Here is a 22,963-nt window from a genome sequence, read left to right as displayed (position 1 = left end):
TGATACTGAATGCTCATGCAGACGTAATGGATGAAGACAAGTACACTGTAGCCAGCACAGAAGAAAACACAACAAAGAAATTAACTTTCATAGGAAGCTTCAAACTCCTTTCTTTTTCATTTGAAATCTATACAACTGGACACATTTTTTAAAAAAATGTATTTTGTCCATTTATTCATATTACATCTCAATTGTTATCCCATCCCTGGTATCCTCCCATTCTTCCCTCCCTCCCATTTTCCCCCTACTCCCCTCCCCTATGACTGTGACTGAGGGGGACCTCCTCCCCCTGTATATGCTCATAGGGTATCAAGTCTCTTCTTGGTAGCCTGCTATCCTTCCTCTGAGTGCCACCAGGTCTCCCCATCCAGGAGACATGGTCAAATATGGGTCTTGGAATTTTAAAAGAAATATTTTCTTTTCTTTTTTTTATTACACATGTATAAGATAAACTACATACAGCAGGGAGAACCATGTGACAATCATGAGAATAATGAATTCTATACATGTTACATTCATAGTGACTTGGCCATCTGCATTTGTCTCGTTTGAGACATTTTTTTAAACATTACTTTTTAACGTCAGTCTATGTTAGCGCATAGATTATTAACCTCCCCTGACTGAATGGTAGTGGTTTGTCGCAGAGCTGTGTGCATCATACACGCTCCATTTAGTTTTCATAACTGCATGACATAGATGTCATGTTCATATGGTGACAAAACTGAGGCTCAGAAACATGTGGCACAAGTTACCTGGTGTCCCCGTGCTAACTGTTGTCACGGGCATGCATTCTGCTTCCCCTTCCTGCTTTCTATGTGCTGGGGACAGAGCCCAGGGCATCCTGCATGCCAGGGCAAACTCTCTACCGCTGACACCTTCTCAGCCTCAGGTCAAGGGTCCTACTCTTCTTTACCTGGCACAACTTCCTCCTGTCACTTTATTTCTGTCCCTTCACAGTGTGTCCCGAATGACCTGTGGGCTCACAGCAGAAGCTCTTGCTAGACTAACGTTTTCCAGATTTTGAACCAATTCATAGGCTATTTGTCAAAGCTCTCTGGTCATATTGTAATTCCTGATTCTGAAGGTTGCAGTTATTTCATTTCATACTTAGACATTTTCAATGTGGGGCTTTGTTTGTTTGTTTGTTTGTTGTTTTTTTGTTTTTAGATTGTTTTGTTTTGTTTTTGTTTTTGTTTTTTGAGACAGGGTTTCTCTGTATCCTAGACTCACTTTGTAGACCAGGCTGGCCTCGAACTCACAGAGATCCACCTGCCTCTGCCTCCCAAGTGCTGGGATTAAAGGCGTGTGCCACCACCATCTGGCTTTCAATGTGTTTTTTAATATTCATGTTTTCGTGATAAACTCTATGAAGAAGAATATGGTTATAGTCTTAACATTTCTATTTAAATTTATATTTTTGAAGGTGTAAGGCAATGACTAAGACAATCTTGTTCTAATATTTGAGGCCAGGCCTATTAATATCAAGTAGGTTATCTGTCTCATTGTTCTTCCCTCCCTCCCTCCCTCCCTCCCTCCCTCCCTCCCTCCTTCCCTCCCTCCCTCCCTCCTTCCCTCCCTCTCTCCCTCCCTCCCTCCCTCCCTCTCTCCCTCCCTCCCTCCCTCCTTCTCTTCTTTCTTTTTTCTTTGTTCTTTTTGTATACATTGTAAACTTAGATTATTTATTCTTTTAATAGTGAAAAACCTGATGTGTTATCCCAGGAGTTGGGAATGGAAGAGGCAAAATCATTTGCTGAAGACCAGATGAGAATGAAATGGGAAAGCCTACATCAAGAATTTAGTACCAAGCAGAAACTGCTACAGAATGTTCTGGAACAGGAACGAGAGCAAGTGGTATCAGACATTTTGTTCATTTCTTTGTTCCCCTTTGGGTTTGTGAAACAGGGTCTCCCATGACCCAGTCTGCCCTGGAATGTGCTATCTAGCTGAGGGTGGACTTGAACTCCTGACCTTTCTACCTCTGCCTCTCCAGGATTGGAATCACAAGCATGATCCCGCCTCATGCTCTGCTTAAGTATAGCTTTTATATATTAACTAGAATAAGAGGTAAACAGCTTATACTAAGGGGGTAAAACTGTCTAACAATCTTATTTTCATTATAATTCTGAAATAGATGTAAAACAAGTTACTCATTTTATATTTTTCTTACCAAGGCATGTTTCACATTTCCTTCACTCCTGGCTATCTTGGACTCACTTTTATAGACCAGGCTGACTGACCTTGAACTCACAGTGATCTACCTGCCTCTGCCTCACCAGTGCTGGGATTAAAGGCGTGCACCATCATGCCCAGCCTGAATGTGAAAATCTCTCTGATTTCTATATAGTATTTTTTTTCTCAGAGATGATCAATGTCTGATTTTTCATTAGCATGAGTCATTAAGGTTCAATTTAATTTTCAACATTGAAAATCATGGTTGCAAACCAAGTGTATACATATCAAGAGGGTTTCCACAAGTCTGAAACTAAACCACTAGGCTACCCCACTTTCCACCGTTCCTTCCAGTGTTGAGTCCTCTCAGAAGGTTTTAATGAGAAACATATTGGAACACTAGAGGGTCTTGAAAACAAGGGAAGCTGCCGGTCAAGTCAGGCAGTTACTGGCCCATCTGTAAGGCTGGTTCCTGGGATGGATATTGTGTGATACTGGGCTTGCTTCCACCACACAAAATCCAGGGGAACTCAATAGGCAACAGAAAGTTCCAGAGAAGCAATAACTATTGGTTCAGTCTTTGCAAAGGCTGGGACCCATGCGGGAGGTCAGAGGAACTTGAGAGTTGAAAGGGGTAATGAGTAAGCCAGGAACCCAGGCTTACCTGTGAGGCCGCCAGCATCTGTGTGGCTCAGAGGGGCATTGGGACACAGTGCCAGGCCTCTGTTCTGAGTTAGCAATGTCCACCCAGATCACTCTAGGATAGCAATTTTTTTTTCCAGTGGGGTAAGCCCTAGGATCTTTACTTTTGGTTCTGAAAAAAATCTCCTGTTTTCATCACTCTGCCCAGGACTCTGTAAGATAGAGGAGCTGGCTGCACAGGAGTGGATGATAGTTGAACAGAGCCGTCAGGGCGGGCACTGTAAAGTGGATGGATGCAACAGGGCGGAACTAACTGAAAGGAGACTGTCCAATGGTGGCAGTTCATCCGGAGATGATTGCATTTCTTCCTTCAGTGCCACGCATTTATATCCTGCTTTCCAAAACCTCCTGGCCGACCGTACCTTTGCCTCTCCTTTCCACGTCGCTGGCCAGCGAGTATGCAGGGATTGTCATTAGCTGTGGCCGAAAACACCACATCCGTGGATATCTTTGTGCCAGAATCATATCTACCCTGAGACTAGTATTCTGTGTCTCTTTTCACAGACATATCTTTGTCTGAATTAGCCATTAGCCCTTCCTTACACACACACACACACACACACACACACACACACACACACACACACACACGGTCAAATGTTTCTCACATCCAGAGCTAGACTGAGGTAGACCTCCTGTCATGCCACAGGATTTTCCCAGTTCTTTTAGATGTAGCTGGAGCTACAGCCCTGAATTAGAGCTGCCTTCTTTCCTGATTCTTCTATGTCAAATAAGCATATTGTGTCACATGCTTATTTTATTCCTACTTATTTTCCATCCCTTAGCTGGAGGCCTGAGCCTACTGGTCTACTTATGTGCACTCAGGCCACAGCACCCTGGGACCAAAGACTTAGCTCACCGTTGGGAACATTTCCTGTCAGTGTTGTGCAGCATTTTCCATGCTGAGCTCACTAGAGCCATTGTGTCCCTTTCCACCATCATTCTTCTGTGACACCCGGGCTGTTGTCCAAGTTTGGGTTCATGTTCCTGACCTTCTCGGCCCTTCAGCTTACCAACGGAAAGCCTCAACTGTCCTTTTTGGCAGCCTGTTTTGCATCAGGGCAATTCCCTTTTGGGGAACCACTGGTTTTCCTCTGGCATGAAAAGTAAATAGAAAATAGACAAGTCCAGAGTCCCTGCTGCTCAGAGGCAATGGGGAGATAAGTTAGCAGGCCTCTGTTATTTAGATCGTAGCATGCCTAGCAACACTTAGCAACACTTAGATGGGAGAGGCTTTACGTTCGCCTCCTAGACATGTAGACTGGGAGAAGGGAGATGCAAGTCTCAGGGTCTGATGATCTGAGATACAGATCTGTGTGTTCCAAAGTCTCCTCTTTCTCACCCACTGACTGGAAACTTTATACATTGGATATATTTATTTCTCTCAAGTAAATAGTCTGATACATTTTGGGGGACCTAAAATTAAGTAGCTCAAAGAGCGAGTGGACTCATTCTCTCAGGTGCTCGTTTTTTTCATCTCTTTAGTTGTATTTTGTGCCTCTAGGCAGAAGCTTTTTTTTGGGGGGGGAGGGAGGTTAATTTGGGTCCACCTTCTGCAAACCTGTAACCCAACCCAGGAACTATCTCACACATTCCCAGGGAAATAAGTAGCCATGTGAGGCTCCACTCTACACACATGTGTCCAAAGGCAAGCAGGATGAAACGACAGCAGGAAGCCACCATCACAGACACAAAATTTCAGGTTGTGACAACCAAAGAGATAAAGACAGGCTGGGTGACACATAAGATGGAGTGGCCTGGCTTGCTCACAGGATGATGGGCAGCCAGCTCAGACAAGTGAGAATGAACTGGTTTTGAAAAGTCACAGGACTGAGTTTGATCCGAGACATCCCCAAAGCATTTGAATGCTTGTCCTGGCAATGGTCCTCACAGGGGAAGCCTGATAGCAGTTAAAGGAGAAGAGGAGAATACTAAGGAGAAGAGACCAGAGGGTTAGCATGATTTATTTCTCTAAAGGTAGAGATAAGGCTGGGAAGACATTTCATGGGTAGCCCTGGTAAATGTTCAGACATTTCCACCATTTTTTTTCTATTCCATCATTAAAAATCATGGTTGTTTCTGGATCTGACAGTGACATGGTATGTTATTAAATTCATATTTCTCTGGATGAGGCTTCCAATACCCACTTTGTGTGCACTTCTAACCTGGAAGACTCCATGGCTCTCTTACTCTTAAGTAAGCTGCCCCTGTTTGCCTGCAGCTCTACAGCAGTCCGAACAGACTCCTGTCAGGTGTGCCACCGTACAGAGGGGAAGCGCAGACTCAAGATAAATCTTCAGTGACATCCTTGCTGGATGGGCTGAACCAGGCCTTCAAGGAGGTGTCATCACAGGTATGCCTGTATCATCGTGCACTTGTCCTGGTCTCGTCTCTCTGGGATTGGGACATTTGTTCTCTGCAAAGTCGTCCCGTCTCTGCCTAGGACTATTGAGGCCCAGCGCTAGTGATGCATTCCAGGGCCTCAAGGTGCTGATTTCACTTTGCTTGGGATTTCTCTGGGGTTCTTCAAAACAGTGTAATGAATTACTTTTTACTGAGAGATGCATCGGGAATGGCGGGGTACAGGCAGCATTTCTTGTAGCCAAAGCTGTCCTCAAATGAGCTCCATAGCTGAGGATAACTTCAAACACCTCGTTTTTCCTGTCCTCACTTCCCAAGGGCTGGGGTTCCATGTGTGTGCCTTTACACCGGGATCAAAAGTGGTTCTTTTATCTGGTGTGTGTGTGTGTGTGTGTGTGTGTGTGTGTGTGTGTGTGTGTGTGTGTTCCAGGATGGAGGAGCAAATAGACAGAATATTCACCTGGAGCAGAAGTTGTATGATGGAGTCTCAGCCACTTCCACCTGGTTAGATGACGTTGAAGAGCGCTTATTTGTGGCCACAGCCCTTCTGCCAGAAGAAACGGAAGCTTGTCTCTTCAACCAGGAGGTAAGGTTGACAATTTCTGACTGCATGGAAATGTAAAAGCAATTACAATGTTGATAATAGACAATTAACTTCATATATAAAGGCTATCAAGAACAAGACAGCTTTAATAAAACACTATGGTGTGTTTTTAAGAAATATGCTGTGATGCCAGGCATGGTGGCACAGTCCTGTAATCTCAGCACTTGGGAGGCAGAGGCAGGCAGATCTCTGTGAGTTCGAGGATAGCCCGGTCTACAAAGCCAGTCCAGGACAGCCAGTGCTACAAAGAGCAACCCTGTCTCAAAAACTAAAAAAAAAAAAAAAAAAAAAAAAAAAAAAAAAAGAAAGAAAGAAAGAAAGAAAGAGGCTGTGGAACAGAAGTTTATAAATATAAAAAGCTCTCAAAGTACATACAATTTACATATTCACCCTTTTTAATATGCGTACAAGAGCAGGAGAGATGGAGAAGTCTGGTTCCTGTGCATCTCAAACCCTCTCTGTATGAAATACAAGCTTCAAGGAGCGAATCCCTAAGCAGTGCTTTTTAAAACTTAATTTTGGTGCATGCATATTCTTATCAAATGATATAAAGTCCTCGAGAAAAGTCACTGCTAGAACAATCTGCCTGTGGTCTGTAGACGTTCCCTGAAGAGTCTCGACTGGTGTCAGTGTAGTTATTGTTGAGTGGAAGGTTTCCTCAGCTCACTAGGGGAGGGTGATTCCTTTACAGAAGTCTGTGCCAGGAGGTGAGACTTTGCTTTCGTCGACTCTAGGCTCTTGCCAAAGACATTAAGGAAGTGTCTGAAGAGATGGACAGGAAGAAGAGCTGGTTTTCCCAAGCATTCCCAGAGGACGGTGACAACCGGGATGTCATCGAAGACACTCTGGGTTGTCTTTTGGGCAGACTATCCTTGCTGGATTCAGTGGTGAATCAGCGATGCCATCAGATGAAGGAAAGACTCCAGCAAATCCTCAATTTCCAGGTAATTGAGAGAACACAAAGGGTTTCTGCCATGTTCAAGGAAGAGCGGTGATCATCAATAGAGTATGTTAGAAACACTCATTCTGTGCTGCATGCTTGTAGTGGGGTGTCTGAGGGTGTGTATGTGTGAATGCACGCTCACGTGTGGGTACATATATAAAGTGTGTGCATGAGTGTGGAGGACAGGGGCCAACCTTGGGGGGGCCATTCCTCAGGAGTCATCCACCTTATATTTCTTTCAACTTTTATTACATTTTTATTTAATGTACGTATACGGGGGTGGGGTGGGGTGGGCAGGAAGCGTACATGGGCCCTGGCATGAAGGTTGAGGCCAGAGGACAACTCAGTGAGAGGTCATTCTCTCCTTTTACCGTGTGATGCCTTGGCAAGAACCGAAGATCATCGCGCTTGGGAGTGAAGCGCCTTTGCCCACTGAACCACCTTTCTGGCCCATCCACATGCCGTTTGGAGCAAGGTCTCTCATGGGACCCCGAGTCCCACAGTTCTTAGGGTAGGAGGCTGCCCAGTGAACCCCAGGGGTCTAACCCCCGCCTCCCAGGGGCTGGAGTTACAAGAGTGCATTGCTGCAGCTAGCTTTTTACATGGGCTCTGAGGAGCCAACTCGGGTCTCTACAAGCACTTTAGCGTCTGAGCTATCTCTCAGCCCATCTTATAAGCATCTTTTAATGGATAACAAAGAGCTGGGGTGTTGCAGAAAACCAGGTGGACTGAACTAAGGAGTTAGAAATCAAGTCTCATGCTTTAGGACTTGGAAGGCTGAGAAAACCAGTCAGACTAAGAGTTGTCTAAAAGTTTAAACTTGACCAATAAAAGCAAAATGATGGTTTATCGTAATTTCCAGTTGGCAATAATACAGATTAGTTCTCGTTACCAAAGAACACGCGGGAGGTGCTGGAATATAGAAAACACCCCAGACTTCACTACTCAGAGTTTTTGAAATGGCTTCTGGTCCTATTTCTTCTCCCTCTCTCAGAATTACACTGGAAACTATCACATTACTTTCCAATCCTAAGTCTTCAGATTTATTGCCTTTTACTGCCACATTAGAATCCCAGGGCCAGATATGTAATTTTGTGCTTATGAAACCTTTTCTGTCTTGAGCCACTGGGAAGAAATGGAAAAGTCACTGATAAACTTTTACTGTTGATGTCTTTCATGCCTAATAAATAGGATCCTTTTCGAGATATGTAAGTTTCAACGGAAGCTATTTTCAGCAACCATGAGAGAATTTGATGTAATTTTTGATTCATTAAAAAAGGGACTATGAAGTATTAAATGTTGTACTTACCAAGAAACATGGAATTTTCTATATATTCATATAAAGAGACATATTATTAACATTTTCAAGTAATCTGCTGTCTTAAAAATATATGATGAAGGATGGTAAGGTGGCTCAGTGGGTGAGGTGCTACCAGTTCTGAAGACCTGAATTTGAGGCCCTATACCTACTTGCTGGGAGGACAGAACTGGCTCCCACATGTTGTCCTCTGACCTTGACACATGTACTGTGACATGCAAACATACTATAAATAAATAACATAATAAGTGCATATATTTATTAAGGTATTTAATTTATTTTATTTCAGTCCCCAAGTTTTCATATGAATCATTTTTAAATCTCTGTGATATCTCCACTAAGTAAATGTTGTTCAAACCGAATGAAAATTAAGACTTAAGGTCTGTAAAGCCAAAACCACGTGTTCAAGGTTGTTTTGTTGGCTTTATTTTCTCTCCTTAGTTTTACAGCCGATCCTACAGGGTGCACTTTGAGTCACTGTGTAGCCCAGGCTCTCTCATCCCAACAGGCATGCGCCTCCATGCCAAGCTTCCAGTTCCAGCTTTGTCACTTGCTGCTGTATAATCTTTAGTTGCTTCATTAGTTTGAGCCTTAGTGCCCTCAACTATTAAATCCTCCCCATAGCCACTGGCTCACCATGCTGTAAGGCTTCAGTAAGTTATCAGTAGACCATAATTCGTAAACCACGCTCAACAAATTTTATAATTATCAATTTTGCTATTGAGTAGCATCAAAAAAAAAAAAAAGGATGTAAAGTCAGTGGAAAATGTACGTTACGTCTTTAGGCTTATTCAGCACTCAAGAGGCGGGATGGAATTTAGGAGTGAGAGCACTTCTTCATTACGTGATATTGGAGTGGTGGGCAGGAGAGACAAGACTAGCAGACCGACTCAACATACATTGTGAAAGCCATGGCGTGCATGTGGGGAACGAGAGAAGGGATGCCTGCTAAGAAACTCAAGGCTTGCACATCTGGAGGCCTTGACAGAGCAGGGAGCAGATAGACAGCAGTGCCGCTGACCAATAAAGCAGACTGTTTGTCCGAAAATGCTGTGGTTGAGATATAGGCAGCATTAAGCTCTGCATGCAAAGGGTCATGGTAGGCATGTGAGTGTGCAACTCTATGACACAGGGCAATGGCCATGGTGGGATTCACACCTCTGCTTGTTAGGTTGATGTTACAGCGAAAGGAGAGAGAAGTTCACCTGGAGTCAGAATAGCAGGTCGATTATCTGTGCGTTAGTCAGTTTTGCATGAATATATACTAACCATGTCTGCAAAGTGAGAAGACCCATTATAACATGAAAAATTAATTTTCATTACTCTTAAAATTTGTCTTCCATAAAGAAGAATGCCAGATTATTACAGCATTTTAGTCTGTAAGCCACACAAGAGGCTTGCTTAGCTGTCCAGTTGTGAACCCCTCCAAGGCATACTTGCTTTTATCTACTTGCTTCTACCAAGTTAATGCTTATGGCAGCTTTGAATTTGGTAATTATAACCAGTGACAGTAAACTGTGAACTAAGCATGACTTCTTTGGAGTTTGGTTTGTTGTAGAGGATCACAGAAATAACACGTAATCACAAAATTCTCTTTAAATCGTGTCCTCTGTTTTTCATTGGCCAAGAAGTTTCTGCTTGTTGGTGGCCAGCTTATGAGCAGAAAGTGACAATTCAAATGTTCACGATCCAGTTTAACTGAGAGAAAGAACCTCAGTGTTAGCATAATAAACGATCAATTCACAGTCACAGACCATCTTCCTTTGCTTGCACAGAGCATCTGTTGTGCTCTTGGTACTTCTTAGCCCCTGGCATGGCATGCCTTTGCTTCCCGCATCATCTGTAAAAACTACCTTTTGCCACACTTGTCAGCATTGCTCTAGAATCCCTCCCCGCAACAAGACTGCCTGAAAAGATGTCCAGATGCTCTGTATGTCGTTTTGAGTATTATGTGCGTAGACTCGCAATAAAATTATCTGTTACTATTCTGGTTTTACCCATACATTTAACCCCAAATACATTTCAGTGTTTTCAAAACTACCAAATATTTTTAAGTGACTTTTAAGTGAGAAACTAAGGGATTCTTTTATAATGATGAGTCAGCATTATGGATTTTAAGGCTTTGAAATCCCTATGAGTTTGTTTTTCAAGTGATTCGCACCCTCACTTTAGTTCCTGATTGATAAAATAAATTGTAATACTTGCTATATTTATTATATACTGATTCCTTTGCTCTATCACAAGTACAACAACAACAATAATAATATTAACTTGTTGAATTCTTTGGATTTTATTCTTTCTTGTTTTTTTTTATTCTTAAGAAAATAGCAAGCATAAAACCGTTACCACCATCCAGCAATTTTCGCCCAGTGATTTTTCACATGAACCACAGTACTGTTTTCTTCCCTAGTCTCTCCTAATAGTTGCCAAGGCTTGTAGACATAAGAACTGTTTTTCTGGTATCCTTAATAGAATGCAGGGGACGTAGCCTCTTAAAAAGACAAAGAGGGTATAAAGGGAACGTACACATGGCATCCGTACGCTGTGTTAGGTTATTTCTACTCATCTATCCCTCAGATGAAGTGAACTGGCAACTGTAGGTGTGTGTGGAGAGCTATGGGCCTGGCGTTATGATGTCTGCATATGTTCATTTTTAAGAACATTTTCGATTTATTTGTATGAGTGTTTTACCTGCATGCATGTGTATATCTGTGTAAGTATATATGAAACATTCATGTGTAGTGCCCTAAGAGGCCAAAAGAGGCCACTGGAGTCCTTGTAACTAGTGTCAGAGACAGTTGTGAGAGACTTCGTGCCTCCTAGGAATCAAACTTGGGTCCTCTGCAAGAGCAGCAAGCAAATGCTCTTAACTTCTAAGCCATCTCTCCAGCCCCTGCGTACATCCCTTTCCCCCCAATTTAAACAAATTTTATTCAAGAGTAAATCAACATTCTATTTACTTTTATCAAAAATAGGTTTTTTTCCTCACATAATATATCCTTATTTCCCATTTTCCCTTCCTTTACTTCCCTCAGCTCCTCCCACCTCATCTTGCATCCAGGTCTACCTCCTTTCTGTCTCTTGTCAGAAAACAAACAGGCTTCTATGGGAATATATATAATGGGACACATATATATATGTATATAATATGGGCATATATATCATATAATATATGACATAGTATAAGACATAAAACAAAAACTAACATATCAGGATTGGACAGAACAAACAGAAAGAAAAAAAGCACAAGAGAAGACACAAGAAACAGACACACTTATTTGCATAGTTAGGAATCCTACAAAGGCTCTATAGGGTAAAAAGAGAAAGGAAATATACATATATACATATACAAGGTAACTTTTGAAAAATCTCAGGTACAACATTATGATACAAGGAACCTCCACTTCATAGATGTTGTTGCGCTCAGTTTCTGTTGGCCATCTGCTGCTGGGCGTGCAGCCTACCCTTAAGAGTAGTTTGTTTCCCCAGTGAGACTCCCTTGGAGGAAACTAAATTTTCATATTCTTTATTGGGGAATGCGCTCTCCTGGTCTATGACCAGTTCCTCACTGAGGAGAATGCCGTGAGCTAAACTTCAGCCTGTGATGAACACGCAGTCTTACATCCCTGTTTGTTATTCATGAGAGATAGAACCAGGCCTGGTGGCTCATGCCTTCGGTCTTAGTTCTCTCCAGTCTGAGGTGGAAGGATTACAAATTGAGAGCAGCCTGGGCAACTTAGCAAGACTGAGTCTGTAAAGAAAATTGAAACAGGGAGAGCTGATGTGGTACCTCAGTGGGAGATCATACCCCTAACATGTGAGAGGCTCTGGGCTCAAGCCTGAGTGCCACAAAGCAAGAGGAGCAACAAAAACAAAACTAAAGATATAAAGGAAAGAAAAGGAAAAGACCTTATTAGCATATGTTGCTGGGAACATATCAGCATTTTTATAATTAAATTATTGTTCCAGTACACGGTGCCCTTTGAAATGAGTAAGAATTTGGGTGGCCCTCTCTTTCCTTTGTTTATGTCTCACTCAATATAAATACATGTTGGACAATTGGAGGAATGATGTTTATGAACCGAAGACTCGGCTGAGAATTTTTTGTAAAGTCATTTCCTGTATCTTTGGTGTACATAAACAGCATTAATTTCCATACTTCTTAAAAAGCCAAAAATACAAGCTGGAGAGATGGCTCAGCAGTTAAGAACACTTGCTACTCTTCAGAGGACTGAAGTTGTTTTCCAACACCCACGCTCAGCTTTCATTGCTTCCTGTTGCTGCTGTTCCAGGGTATCTGACGCCCTCTTCTGGCCTTTCTGGGTAACCCCACTCATATGCTTATATACATACATACAAACAAATAAAAATAAATCTTAAACGTTTTAAAATTAAATGTAGATGTTCAGAGCCCAAGGAAGAAAGTTGTTAAGATAAAGAGCATGCACAGGTTATATACAGCACTATGTGGTTTTTGTATAAAGGACTTGAGCGTCCCTGGAGTTTCATGTCTATAGAGGGTCCTGGAAGTAATTTCCGAAGTGTTGTGTAATGCTGCATTCCTGTGAAATGTCAACAAATGCCTACTCATCCCAGGGGGAAATCAATGATAGACTAATGTAAGGATGGTACCAAAGTCCAACTTGGTGAACCAGTGAGTTTTCTTGGCATTCTTAGAGGAATGTGGGTGGAGGGCTACTTTACCTGCAGAAGAGGGCATCAGATCACATTACAGATGATTGTGAACCACCATACGGTTGCTGGGAATTAAACTCAGGACCTCTGGAAGAGCAGGTGGCACTCTTAACCACTAAGCTATCTCTCCAGCCCCTTATTATGCTTTCGTATAGGGCGAAATCTTTCACCTCTTCTTAGATGTTTTTTCACCATCCTTTTAACATCCTGTGTCTTAACCAGTTTCCCCCCCAAGTTGGAAGGCTTTAATCTTGGAGACAACTGCTATAGAGTACTCAGCGACAGGTCGGGGTGTGCGTCTGTGTATCATCTCTGTGAACCTCTATGATATTGTAATCATTTCCACTTCCTTGTTTCACACATTATCTTCCCATTGCTTTTTTCCTCAGAATGACATGAAAGTGCTGTTCACATCATTAGCTGACAACAAGTACATCGTTCTGCAGAAGCTGGCAAATGTGTTTGAGCAGCCCATTGTAGAACAGATACAGGTATGTACAGCTGTCCCAGATACAGGTATGTATGAGTTATGTCCGAGAATAGCAGATGTATAGATAGTTGCTTTACTGTGGGATGTCACGTGTTCTTTGACTGATTAATGCCACAGGGCAGCACTTTTTTTTCTAAGACAAGGTCTCTCTGTGTAGCCTTGGCTGTCCTAGACTTGCTTTACAGACCAGGCTGGCCTTGAACTCACAGAGATCTGCCGGCTTCTGTCTCCCTGAGTGCTGGCGTTATATCTGTGTGCCACCACGCCCAGCTGCAAAAGCACTTTTTAATTTATTGTATATTTTGGGTTTCGACACTGGGTTTGAACGAAGTGCCTGATGTTACTGACTTGGTCACTTCTACGCACAACTATGGAACGTGAGGTCAGTAGTGACATCAGTGACAGCTGCTGATCTGAAAGAATATGCTAGCCCAAAATGAGATCAAACATGAACTGCGTGATATAGGAAATAAAGAGGGCAATCTTGGGTGTGGGTCCTCACTGCCATCTTATTTGAAGCACGTTCTTCTGGTGTTCACTGCTGAGCATACAGACTAGCTGGTCTGTGAGCTTCCAGGGCTTCCCCTGTCTCCAGCTCCCATCCCATTGTCGGAGTCCTTGGTTACAGGTGCTTGCTGTCATGTCTGGCTTTATGTGGTTTCTAGGGATCTGAACTAGGGTTACCAGTTTTGCTGGTAGATGCCTTTATTCACTGTGTCACCTCCTCAGTCCCTAAAAATGTTTTTTTTTTTTTTTTTGAGACAGGGTTTCTCTGTAGCCTTGGCTATCCTAGACTCGTTTTGTAGACCAGGCTGGCCTTGAACTCACATTGATCTGCCTACCTCTGCCTCCAGAGTGCTGGGATTAAAGGCATGCACCACCACGCCCAGCTCCCTGAAAATGTTCTTATTCAATGTGCCTACTTTATTGTTGGCTCTTTATGGAACTCCAGGTCAAAAATACATTTCTTTTAGTTGTAGATTCCTGTTTCCAATGCAGACTTGAGAAATCTAAAAATCCTTCTAATTCCCAAAGGTCCCAGGCTTTTGAAATATCACAATTACATGCCTTGGGGAGGGCTTATTTTTAGCCCCTGTACTGGGAACTCAACAGGCTCTTCTGGTTGGATTTCTATCTTTCCGTTTTGAAAATTTTTCAAATGGTTTGCTTAATTCTTTTCATTTCTTCTTTTCATCTTCCTCCCTTTGTGAAACTCCCCTCCATGAGATGTTATACTGCATGTCTTACCCACTGCTCTCATTATTTTTTTCAAGAGATCTTTTTTTCTTCCTGTTTCTTTTGGCAATACTCTTCCCTTTCCTTTAAACAAATCCATTCTTAAAAATATACCTGTATATACTCACAGTTTTGTAGTTCTACTTTATTTTTTCTCCACATCATCTGCTTACCCTGGGTCCCTTTATTTCTTCTCTGGCATCATCTGTGGGCCATGTTGGATTCTCTTGGTCACAGGGTCATCATCTGTTGTCTGTTCACATTAAACAGCTGAGGGGGAACCTGAAGTAAGGACGAAACAATTTTGAGGAGATGCTGGTTCTTCAGGCTATTTGTTGGATAACCATTCTGTTCAAGGTTTCCGCATCATCCTCAGTCTTGTGAATCTTATCCTCTGGACAGTAGAGGAATGAACACAGCCCTTTGCGAAGCAAAGCAGAGTTAGAGGCCCTGTCGTCAATGCTTTGTCATCTTCACACCCCACTTTCTTTTCTTCTTTCTTTCCTTCCTCCCATGCCCCTCCTTCCTTCCCTTGCTCCCTCCCCAGGGTATTGCTGGAGAGGTGAGCTGCCCCCCAGGCTTAGAGGTATGAGCCACCACTTCCATCTCTCCTTCTTTTAATCCAACACTAAACTTCCCGCCACATCTGTCATCCTTCAGTCTAGAAAGCACATTTCCATCTCCAGTAACAAACGCTGAGAAGGAAAGGGCTGTGTGGCATGAAGCAGGGATGGGCATCTTACTCCCTTGGCAGCTTTTCATCAGTTCTCTGTCTCTGTCCTCTGCGTTACCTAGACTCCTGATGCTCTCAATTTAGTGGTATGATTCCTCCTCTAGCTTAGGGTTTAGCTTTCTCAGTCTTAGTAAAATTTCATGTATATTTCCAAATTCTAACTTTGAAAATTTGTTGGTCTTATCATCTTCCGTGTTTCCCTCATGCCAGCAGATTTATGGAGGAAAGCACTGCAAAAATAAGCTAACGAAATATTTGCTATTGTTGCAGAGAGGTTTCAGGATAGAAAAGAGTGGACACGTGTTTTATCTGCCATCTGGAGTCCAGACTCTTGTCATTGTCAAGGGCAACTGGGTTGTGGTTCTTCCAAAAACCTGCTTAGACCAGGGTCCACTGCTTGGAACTCCCTCCTCCACTCCTCCATCAGAGATGAGCTGTGTCAAGGACTTTAGTGCCTGATTATATTTAGATTTGTTTTGTTTTCTGCTGGCGTCCTGACAGGACTGTCAGCTCCTTGAAGTCTAGAGCAAGGTCTTCCCTTCACACGTCAGACAATGCTCAGCCACTTTAATCCCTGTTAACTAACTGACTTTTCCACTTTACAGTGAGGAACAACCAGCCCTTGTCTAGGCTTTCCGCCCCATACTTTCCTGTTGCCACACTGGCACAGTCTTCAGTAATGTCCCATTGCATGTCAGGATGCTCCATGGCCCCCTAGACATCTCAGAGACGTACCTTAGTCACGGTCTGTCCTACATGCTGCTTCTTATGTAGAGCAGTTCTTTAAACATCTCCTTGTTTCAGAACACTGTTCTCCCAGCTCTCTACCCTCATTCTGCCCTTCCTTCTTGCCTAAGAAAGCTAATATAATAAATATAATATAATATAATATAATATAATATAATATAGGTACATCTCTTTTTCTAGTAATCTGTGGTGATTTTTTTAAATTTAGTCTCTTCTTATATATTTAAAATTATTTGGGGGGCAGTGGGGAGAAGTAGAATAGAAAGTCTAACGCTCACCTCCTGTGGAGCAGCTTTGTTTCTCAGAGTCTAAACTAGATGCTGTCAACCTTACCCAGGCCATCCAGCAGGCTGAGGAAGGACTGAGGGAACTTGATGGCGGAATCTCTGAGTTGAAGCGGCGTGGAGACAAGCTGCAGGTGGAGCAGCCCGCTCTGCAAGAACTCTCCAAGCTCCAGGTACCATCGGCTGTGACGTCACCCAGCCTCAGTGGCCCATCCTAACTTAAAGTCAAGAAAACGTTTCCACTATTGTCTTGGAAATTCCCTTAAACAGAAGCCATGCCATTTAGGTCTTGACTTTTATGTACCAGCAACAATTTTTTTTTTCTGAACCTTTGGCCGTTTTTCATATAATAGAATGATTTATACCTCAGGCTGCTAACGTTCACATTTTTTTTTCTGACATGTGTTCTTATGATGATGTCCAAACACCATTGTGTTTGGTCAATGGTAGCATATGTTTATTTCTGCTCTTAAAAAAGAATTATCATCATTGCCCCTACCTTGTAAAATTAAAAAGCAGAGGATTTTTATCCAATATTGTAATATATTCCTAGGAATGATTTAAGGGAGTAAATACTCAAGGTGAGACTTTTTAAAATGTGGTTTCCAAAATGGGAGTTTACCTGGCACATGTGGTTGAATGTAATACAAGTGTTCAATTCCAGAACAGCAACAAAATGTAGAAAGTTGGGAAACTCATGCATATTTTTCATTAGCTTTCAGGGTCCATAAAAGAAGGGGGGGAAGAGGGAGGGAGAGAGGGAGGAAAAAGAAAGATAGAAGCCATTTAGCATTAATTCTGACAGGCAGAATTAGGATAGGAGAAAAGCAAAACTGAAATACCTTCCCAAACAAGGGAAGTTTAACAATTATATAGAAAGCAAGCTATATTTTCACAATATGTGTAGTTGGGTGCAGACATATACAGTGTGTTAGTTTTTGTCTCTGAGCATCACTGCAGAACACTTGGGGATGGTAGTGACTCGAACACAAAGTCTCAAGTCCTTCCTTCTAATGGGAAAGCAAATGGCTCTTAGAAACAGGAAGTCACTCTCAGTTTGACTGTCTCAGGCCTTGGCTAACGTTTTGAAATGTCACAGGACAAACCTCCCTGACCTGCTTGCCCTTCTTTTTACATCCTTTTCCCCAGTGCTTCAGCATCAGGCATAAGAGGCAAACGTCATAGCCATAAATAAGCACTGAAGTTGAACTTTTCCAGATTGGATAGTTTCGGCTGCCCCACCTCAGTACCATGCTCTAATCAGGTCCATATGCCTCCAGGAAGTTTTCTCTGGTGTCTCACCATCTCCTAAAATGTCTTTCCAGATTAAACAATTGTTTCCTTCACCACGTTTGGCAGAACCATTGCCTTTTTAAGTTTGAAGGTTTTGCTGCTCACTTTTCAGTTCCCTCCTTTTTTGTTTTTGGCTCTTCGTTTGAAAGGCAGTCCAAGATGTGGTACTGTTCAGCAGACAGAAATGTAAGAGCTACTCATTCATTTACTGTAAGATTAAATAAATGCCTAGATCATGACTGACCCATAAGAATCAGTCTTTCTATGACATCTCTTTTTACATTGGGGACATTTTCATTCAGCATCTTAACCCCACATCCAATCACGGATGATCAACAGCCCGAGAAGACAGGAAGTTTCCTCATAAGTCATTTCTAGGAAATACTTTGTTTTTGGATTGCTTGGAATCTCTTTAAATTTATTTGTTTTACATTTTATGTGTATGGGAGTTTGGGTTACGTCTATGACTGTGCACCACATGTGTGCCTGGTACCACAGAAGCCAGAAGAGACTGTTGGATCTCCTCAGACTGGAGGCACAGTTGGTTGTGAGCCAGCATGTGGGTGTTGAGTCCTTTGGTAGAGCAGCCAGTGCTGTTAACCCTTGCTCCTCCCTTAGAATCGTGAAAGATTAAGCCTTGTGTATCTGCTGCTGATCAAACCCAGAGTCTTGTGCATGCTAGGCTAGTGAGTCACACTCTCAGCCCTATATTTTTACTTCTTAATAAATATAAGTTGTATTTTAATATTTGGCGTAAGACTCAAATTTTACTTTTCTCTAAATGGTTCTTTCCATATTATATTATCTACTTGTTTTACCCTTCACCCTGGTCACCCCATCCTTGAGTCTTTGTGAATTTAACTTATTTTCTTCAGTTCTCCATCTATGGTTTATGATTCCTTCATTAAGTGAAATACCAAGTTTAAAACAAAAAGGAGTATGTAATATTGTCAAGCAAGATTAGCGAAAGAACTTGAATCAACCAAGGATCAAACCCCAGGAAAGCTGCAGTCCAGTGCATACATATTAAAGACATGGAGAGAGATGTCCAGAGTGTGTGTGTGTGTGTGTGTGTGTGTGTGTGTGTGTGTGTGTGTGTGTGTGTGTGTGTTTCTCTCTCTCAGAGAATCCTTTGAGGATATATTTGTGGAAAGGTGTATCATTGGTGGGATATTGGGCAGGTGATAGGCTCAGTACTTCAGCTTTGTGACAGAGACTAATGCTGTTTCCCCTGCTTCTCAGGACATGTATGATGAGCTGTTGGTGACCATCAGCTCCCGGAGGATCGGCCTCAACCAGAACCTCGCACTCAAGAGTCAGTATGATAAGGCTTTGCAAGACCTGGTAGACCTGCTGGACACTGGGCAAGAGAAGATGGCAGGGGGCGAGAAAGTCATTGTGTCCTCCAAAGAGGAAATCCAGCAGCTGCTTGACAAGCACAAGGTGAGAAGAGAGCAGGGAAATGAAGCTGAAATAGCATATTCTCAAACCCCTATGTAGCTGGGTTTGGTATCTCAAGCCTAATATGCTAGGGTTTTCTGAGTTGTATTTATATAATTACTCTTCTAAGTGTTCTACAATTGTTCAAACTCTCTGGCTTCTGGAGTAAAGAGAAATGGTAAAGGGCATAGTTTTATAATTTTCAATTACAAAAAGTAATTTCATTAGCAATTTTACTTATCAGTTCCCTGTGAATATTAACCCAACTATCTCCGTACATACACTATAGCCAAGGAAAAACTCAAAGCCTTTCTTTAGAGGGACCCAGATTCATTTTAAAAATATAACACAACAGGGTCTCATATAGCCCAAGCTGGCCTCAAACTCACTGTATAGCTGGGGATGACTTTGAACCTCTGATTCTCCTCCCTTCACCATCTGACATCCGGAATTAAAGGCATATGCAGCTAAGCTTAAGTTTATGTGGTCCTGGGAATGGAACCCAGGAACATGAGCATGTGAGAAGTAAACACTCCACCAACTCACCGCCTTCCTAGCTTCTTAACTCTATTTCCCCCTGTGCGTCTTTTAGGGCCCATCGTCCACCTAGCCCTTGGTGCTCTTTCCACCCTTTGTTGTCCTGGCACAGGCTCCTCACTCCAGTCTGGGAACACAGGGCCGCCCGCTCAGCTTTGGGAGTAGGTTGGTGTCTGTTACTTGCATCATTCAGTTTTCCTGGACATTGAGCACATTCTCCTGTAGCTATTGTTGGCCTCAGATGTTTTCCCGGACATGACGAGAATGTTTACCATCTAGTCAGATTTGGGAACCCGAGATTGCTTCGTCAGTGTGTTCCCAAACGAAGCTCAGGCTCATTACTCCTCAGTGAATAAATATATGCATAGGACACACACACACACACACACACACACACACACACACACACACACACCTAACATAACACAGTTTTAGCAATGACTACGTAGTTTACCAGGCCACAAAGTCAGCCTCCCAGGCTATGGGAGTTCACAGAAGGAAAGCAGAACAATCTCAGTGACTTTGAGATGCTCACCATTATGCTGTTATGTAGCTCTCCGGTGGGCTATTATGGGAGAATTGTTGGGGGAGGGGGGTCCAGATTTTTTTTTTTTTGCTAATTTTTTTCCCAGAAGTTTTTTGTCCAATAAGTTTTGTGATTTATTAAAACCTTATCATTTGGCTATGAAAACATTGCTTTAAAGTTCACAGCTGTTTTTTCTCAAGTCTGACCATAGCAATAAAAGATCACTCTGAGTTATCCCAGAAGGGAAACCAGGGATCAAAGAGCAATAGAGGAACAGTCAGGGAGGAGTTCTAGAGGAGTAGGCTGCAGCTGCCACTGCGACTGCACCGAGGGACCCTTTGGCCGTGGGAAATGCTGCCAAGGCTGGAGTGGGAGGTAGGCTTGTGTGGAAAGCAAGCTTGACTCTAAATGCACATTGAGTCTGATAGGTCTTTTCCAACCATTATAGTTGATTATTTTTATCAACTAATGATTGGTTAAAAATAATGACTAAGCTGGGCTCGAAGTCACAGGCTTGCATGGCAGTCCCAGCTACTTGGGAGGTGGGAGCAGGAACAGTTTTAAGTTCAAGGCCTACCTAGGCTAAAGAGCAAGTTCAGCAGGAGTGAATACATGAGGTTTTAATCTCAGAATAAACAATGAAACAACATAGGCTGCTGGCATAGCTCAGGGGTGCAGTGGTTGCCTACTGTTCCCGGGCCCCGGTTTACATTCCTAGCCCAACCAACCAGTTATGATGATGGCGATGGTGATGAACCTGTCCTCTGCTGTCCAGTCCATGCTCTGTGGGAGACCTCTGCGGTGTTGATAGGGAGCAAAGAGACAGCCATGTGATAGGATTTAAAACCTCCACCCTGTTCTCTTTAACTGGGTGGCCTTATGCCAGCCACATAGACCACGTGGCTTTATGGGGTCATCTATAAAGTGAGAGATAAAAGTATTTCACAGTACTTTAGAGTTGCCATAAGGATGACTTGAGTTGGGTAGAGTTTACAGAGGCCCCAGAACTCAGTGTCAGGGGTTATTATCAATTCCTAGTCCTTCAGTTTTATCCATGGTCTGGGCATAGGAAATGGGCAGAATAGGGCTCACATCCTTCTTCTAGGATCTGTTACATAAAAAGCAGTGCTTCAAAAATATAAGTTTATGTAGTGGTTATACTTCTGCTACAAAGTAAAATACAAGAGAAACTTAAAATATCAGTTAAAATTTATTATATGTGCAACCATGCTGGTAATATGTCATACGCAAAGTAAATAAATAGCCTGTACGTTGAAAGAGTAGATCTTAAGCCCAGCCATGGAAGGAGAGACACTGATGTGTCAGAAGAGAACATCTTGAGAAAAATACAGTACAAAGAGCTGAAGACGAGGGTGAGGGGACTAGGTATAGCTAAGGGACACAGGAGGCCAGTGCTGTGGCAGGGATGGTCGGTCAGTGACGGTGTTGATGACATCACGGTCCTTGAGCATAGAGTGACAGCAGGGACCTCTCCTTTGTCATGCAGTTACAGATGAAGGGCTTTATTTTGGAGGCTTCTGTTTACAGCACAGTGATGCGGCGGTTGCACATGAGCTGGGTCAAGAGGGAAGGCCAGTGAGGAGCTCAGAGCCCATCTCTCTATGAATTCCCTGTAGGAAGCACAGAGTGCCTGAGGCACAGTGGGGGTCCAGCTGAGAAGCAAGTGGAATTACGTGCCCTTTGCGTTAACTGCGTTCTATCAGCTTCCGTGGTTGAGACAACAGTTCTTACCCAGGGCTGATGTCTGAGTGAGCTGCTGACTTCCTTCTGCCTGACAAAACTTGCAGGAATACTTCCAGGGTCTGGAATCTCATATGATTTTGACTGAAATACTCTTCAGGAAGATCATTGGCTTTGCAGCTGTGAAGGAAACCCAGTTCCACGCGGACCGCATGGCTCAGGCATCCGCCGTGCTGAAGCAGGCTCACAAGAGAGGCGTAGAGCTTGAGTACATCCTGGAGGTGAGCCGGCCCATCGGGCATCTTTCTGACTGCAACATGGAGCTGACCAGGCACCCTCATTTAGGATTATGTGCTCCCTTTACACTTGCTATGTGATACATCTATAACGTGAGTCAGCTGGATGAATCCCAACCTTAGAGAGTGTGTGAAGAAGCATGTGGGCTTGGCCTGCAAGCCAGAAACCTAATTAGGAGCATGAAACATAGAAAATGTAATATCCCTGGCTCTGTCCCCAATGTAGTTGTTCTTGTGATAGGACCTGTCACTAGAATCTAGAAGCCAGAAGACAGCCATCTGGGTATAAATCTTTATAGTCTGGATGTAAAAAGTAAAAGGAAAAAAAAAAGCATTCATTTGTTGTAAAATAGCAACCTTGGTTAAGAAGACCACTTAGTATTCTTATAGAGGACATGAGTTTGGTTCCCAGTAACCAAGTCAGGAAGCTTACAAAGGCCCACACAAGTCCTCTGTGGGCACCTGGAGCCATGTGACTGTATTCATGCATCTACATATCATTTGCATAAATGTACATGTCATTAAATTTTACATAACTTCTCTGTGGGCACCTGCAGCCATGTGAATGCAGCCAGGCGTGGTGGCAGAGGCCTTTAATCCCAGCACTCGGGAGGCAGAGGCAGGTGGATCGCTGTGAGTTCCAGGCCAGCCTGGTCTACAAAGCGAGTCCAGGACAGCCAAGGCTACACAGAGAAATCTTGTCTCAGAAAAACCAAAAATTAAATAAATAAAAAGTAAATCAGCAACAGCTCAGAAACTCTGAACTGAAATAACAAAATGTGGATTCAGATCATGGTTGCCATATGCACTGTTCTTAGGCCCAGATAGGAACTCCTTGTTCTGCCTGAGGTATTCCGCTCCCTCCTTCTGTCACTAGCATTTGCTTAC

General features: G+C 42.9%; 1 protein-coding gene across 19 annotated transcripts in view; it reads left to right on the top strand.

Moving 5' to 3' along the window:
* The window catches only part of SYNE1 (spectrin repeat containing nuclear envelope protein 1), a 463,289-nt gene that overhangs the window by 335,710 nt on the left and 104,616 nt on the right, over window positions 1-22,963 (top strand). For all 19 annotated transcript variants that reach the window (XM_084774487.1, XM_084774489.1, XM_084774503.1 and 16 more), the window contains 8 exons: window positions 1,695-1,851; window positions 5,093-5,224; window positions 5,663-5,818; window positions 6,571-6,780; window positions 13,182-13,283; window positions 16,336-16,455; window positions 18,818-19,018; window positions 21,887-22,060. In XM_084774487.1, coding sequence (XP_084630613.1) covers window positions 1,695-1,851; window positions 5,093-5,224; window positions 5,663-5,818; window positions 6,571-6,780; window positions 13,182-13,283; window positions 16,336-16,455; window positions 18,818-19,018; window positions 21,887-22,060 — 1,252 coding nt within the window. The remainder of the gene's footprint in view (window positions 1-1,694; window positions 1,852-5,092; window positions 5,225-5,662; window positions 5,819-6,570; window positions 6,781-13,181; window positions 13,284-16,335; window positions 16,456-18,817; window positions 19,019-21,886; window positions 22,061-22,963) is intronic.

This window comes from Acomys minous (assembly GCF_964271855.1).
Source record: "Acomys minous genome assembly, chromosome: 3".
NCBI classification, from domain to species: Eukaryota; Metazoa; Chordata; class Mammalia; order Rodentia; family Muridae; genus Acomys; species Acomys minous.
The sequence above is the reverse complement of the archived record's forward strand: the minus strand, read 5'-3'. Positions and strand labels throughout refer to the sequence as shown.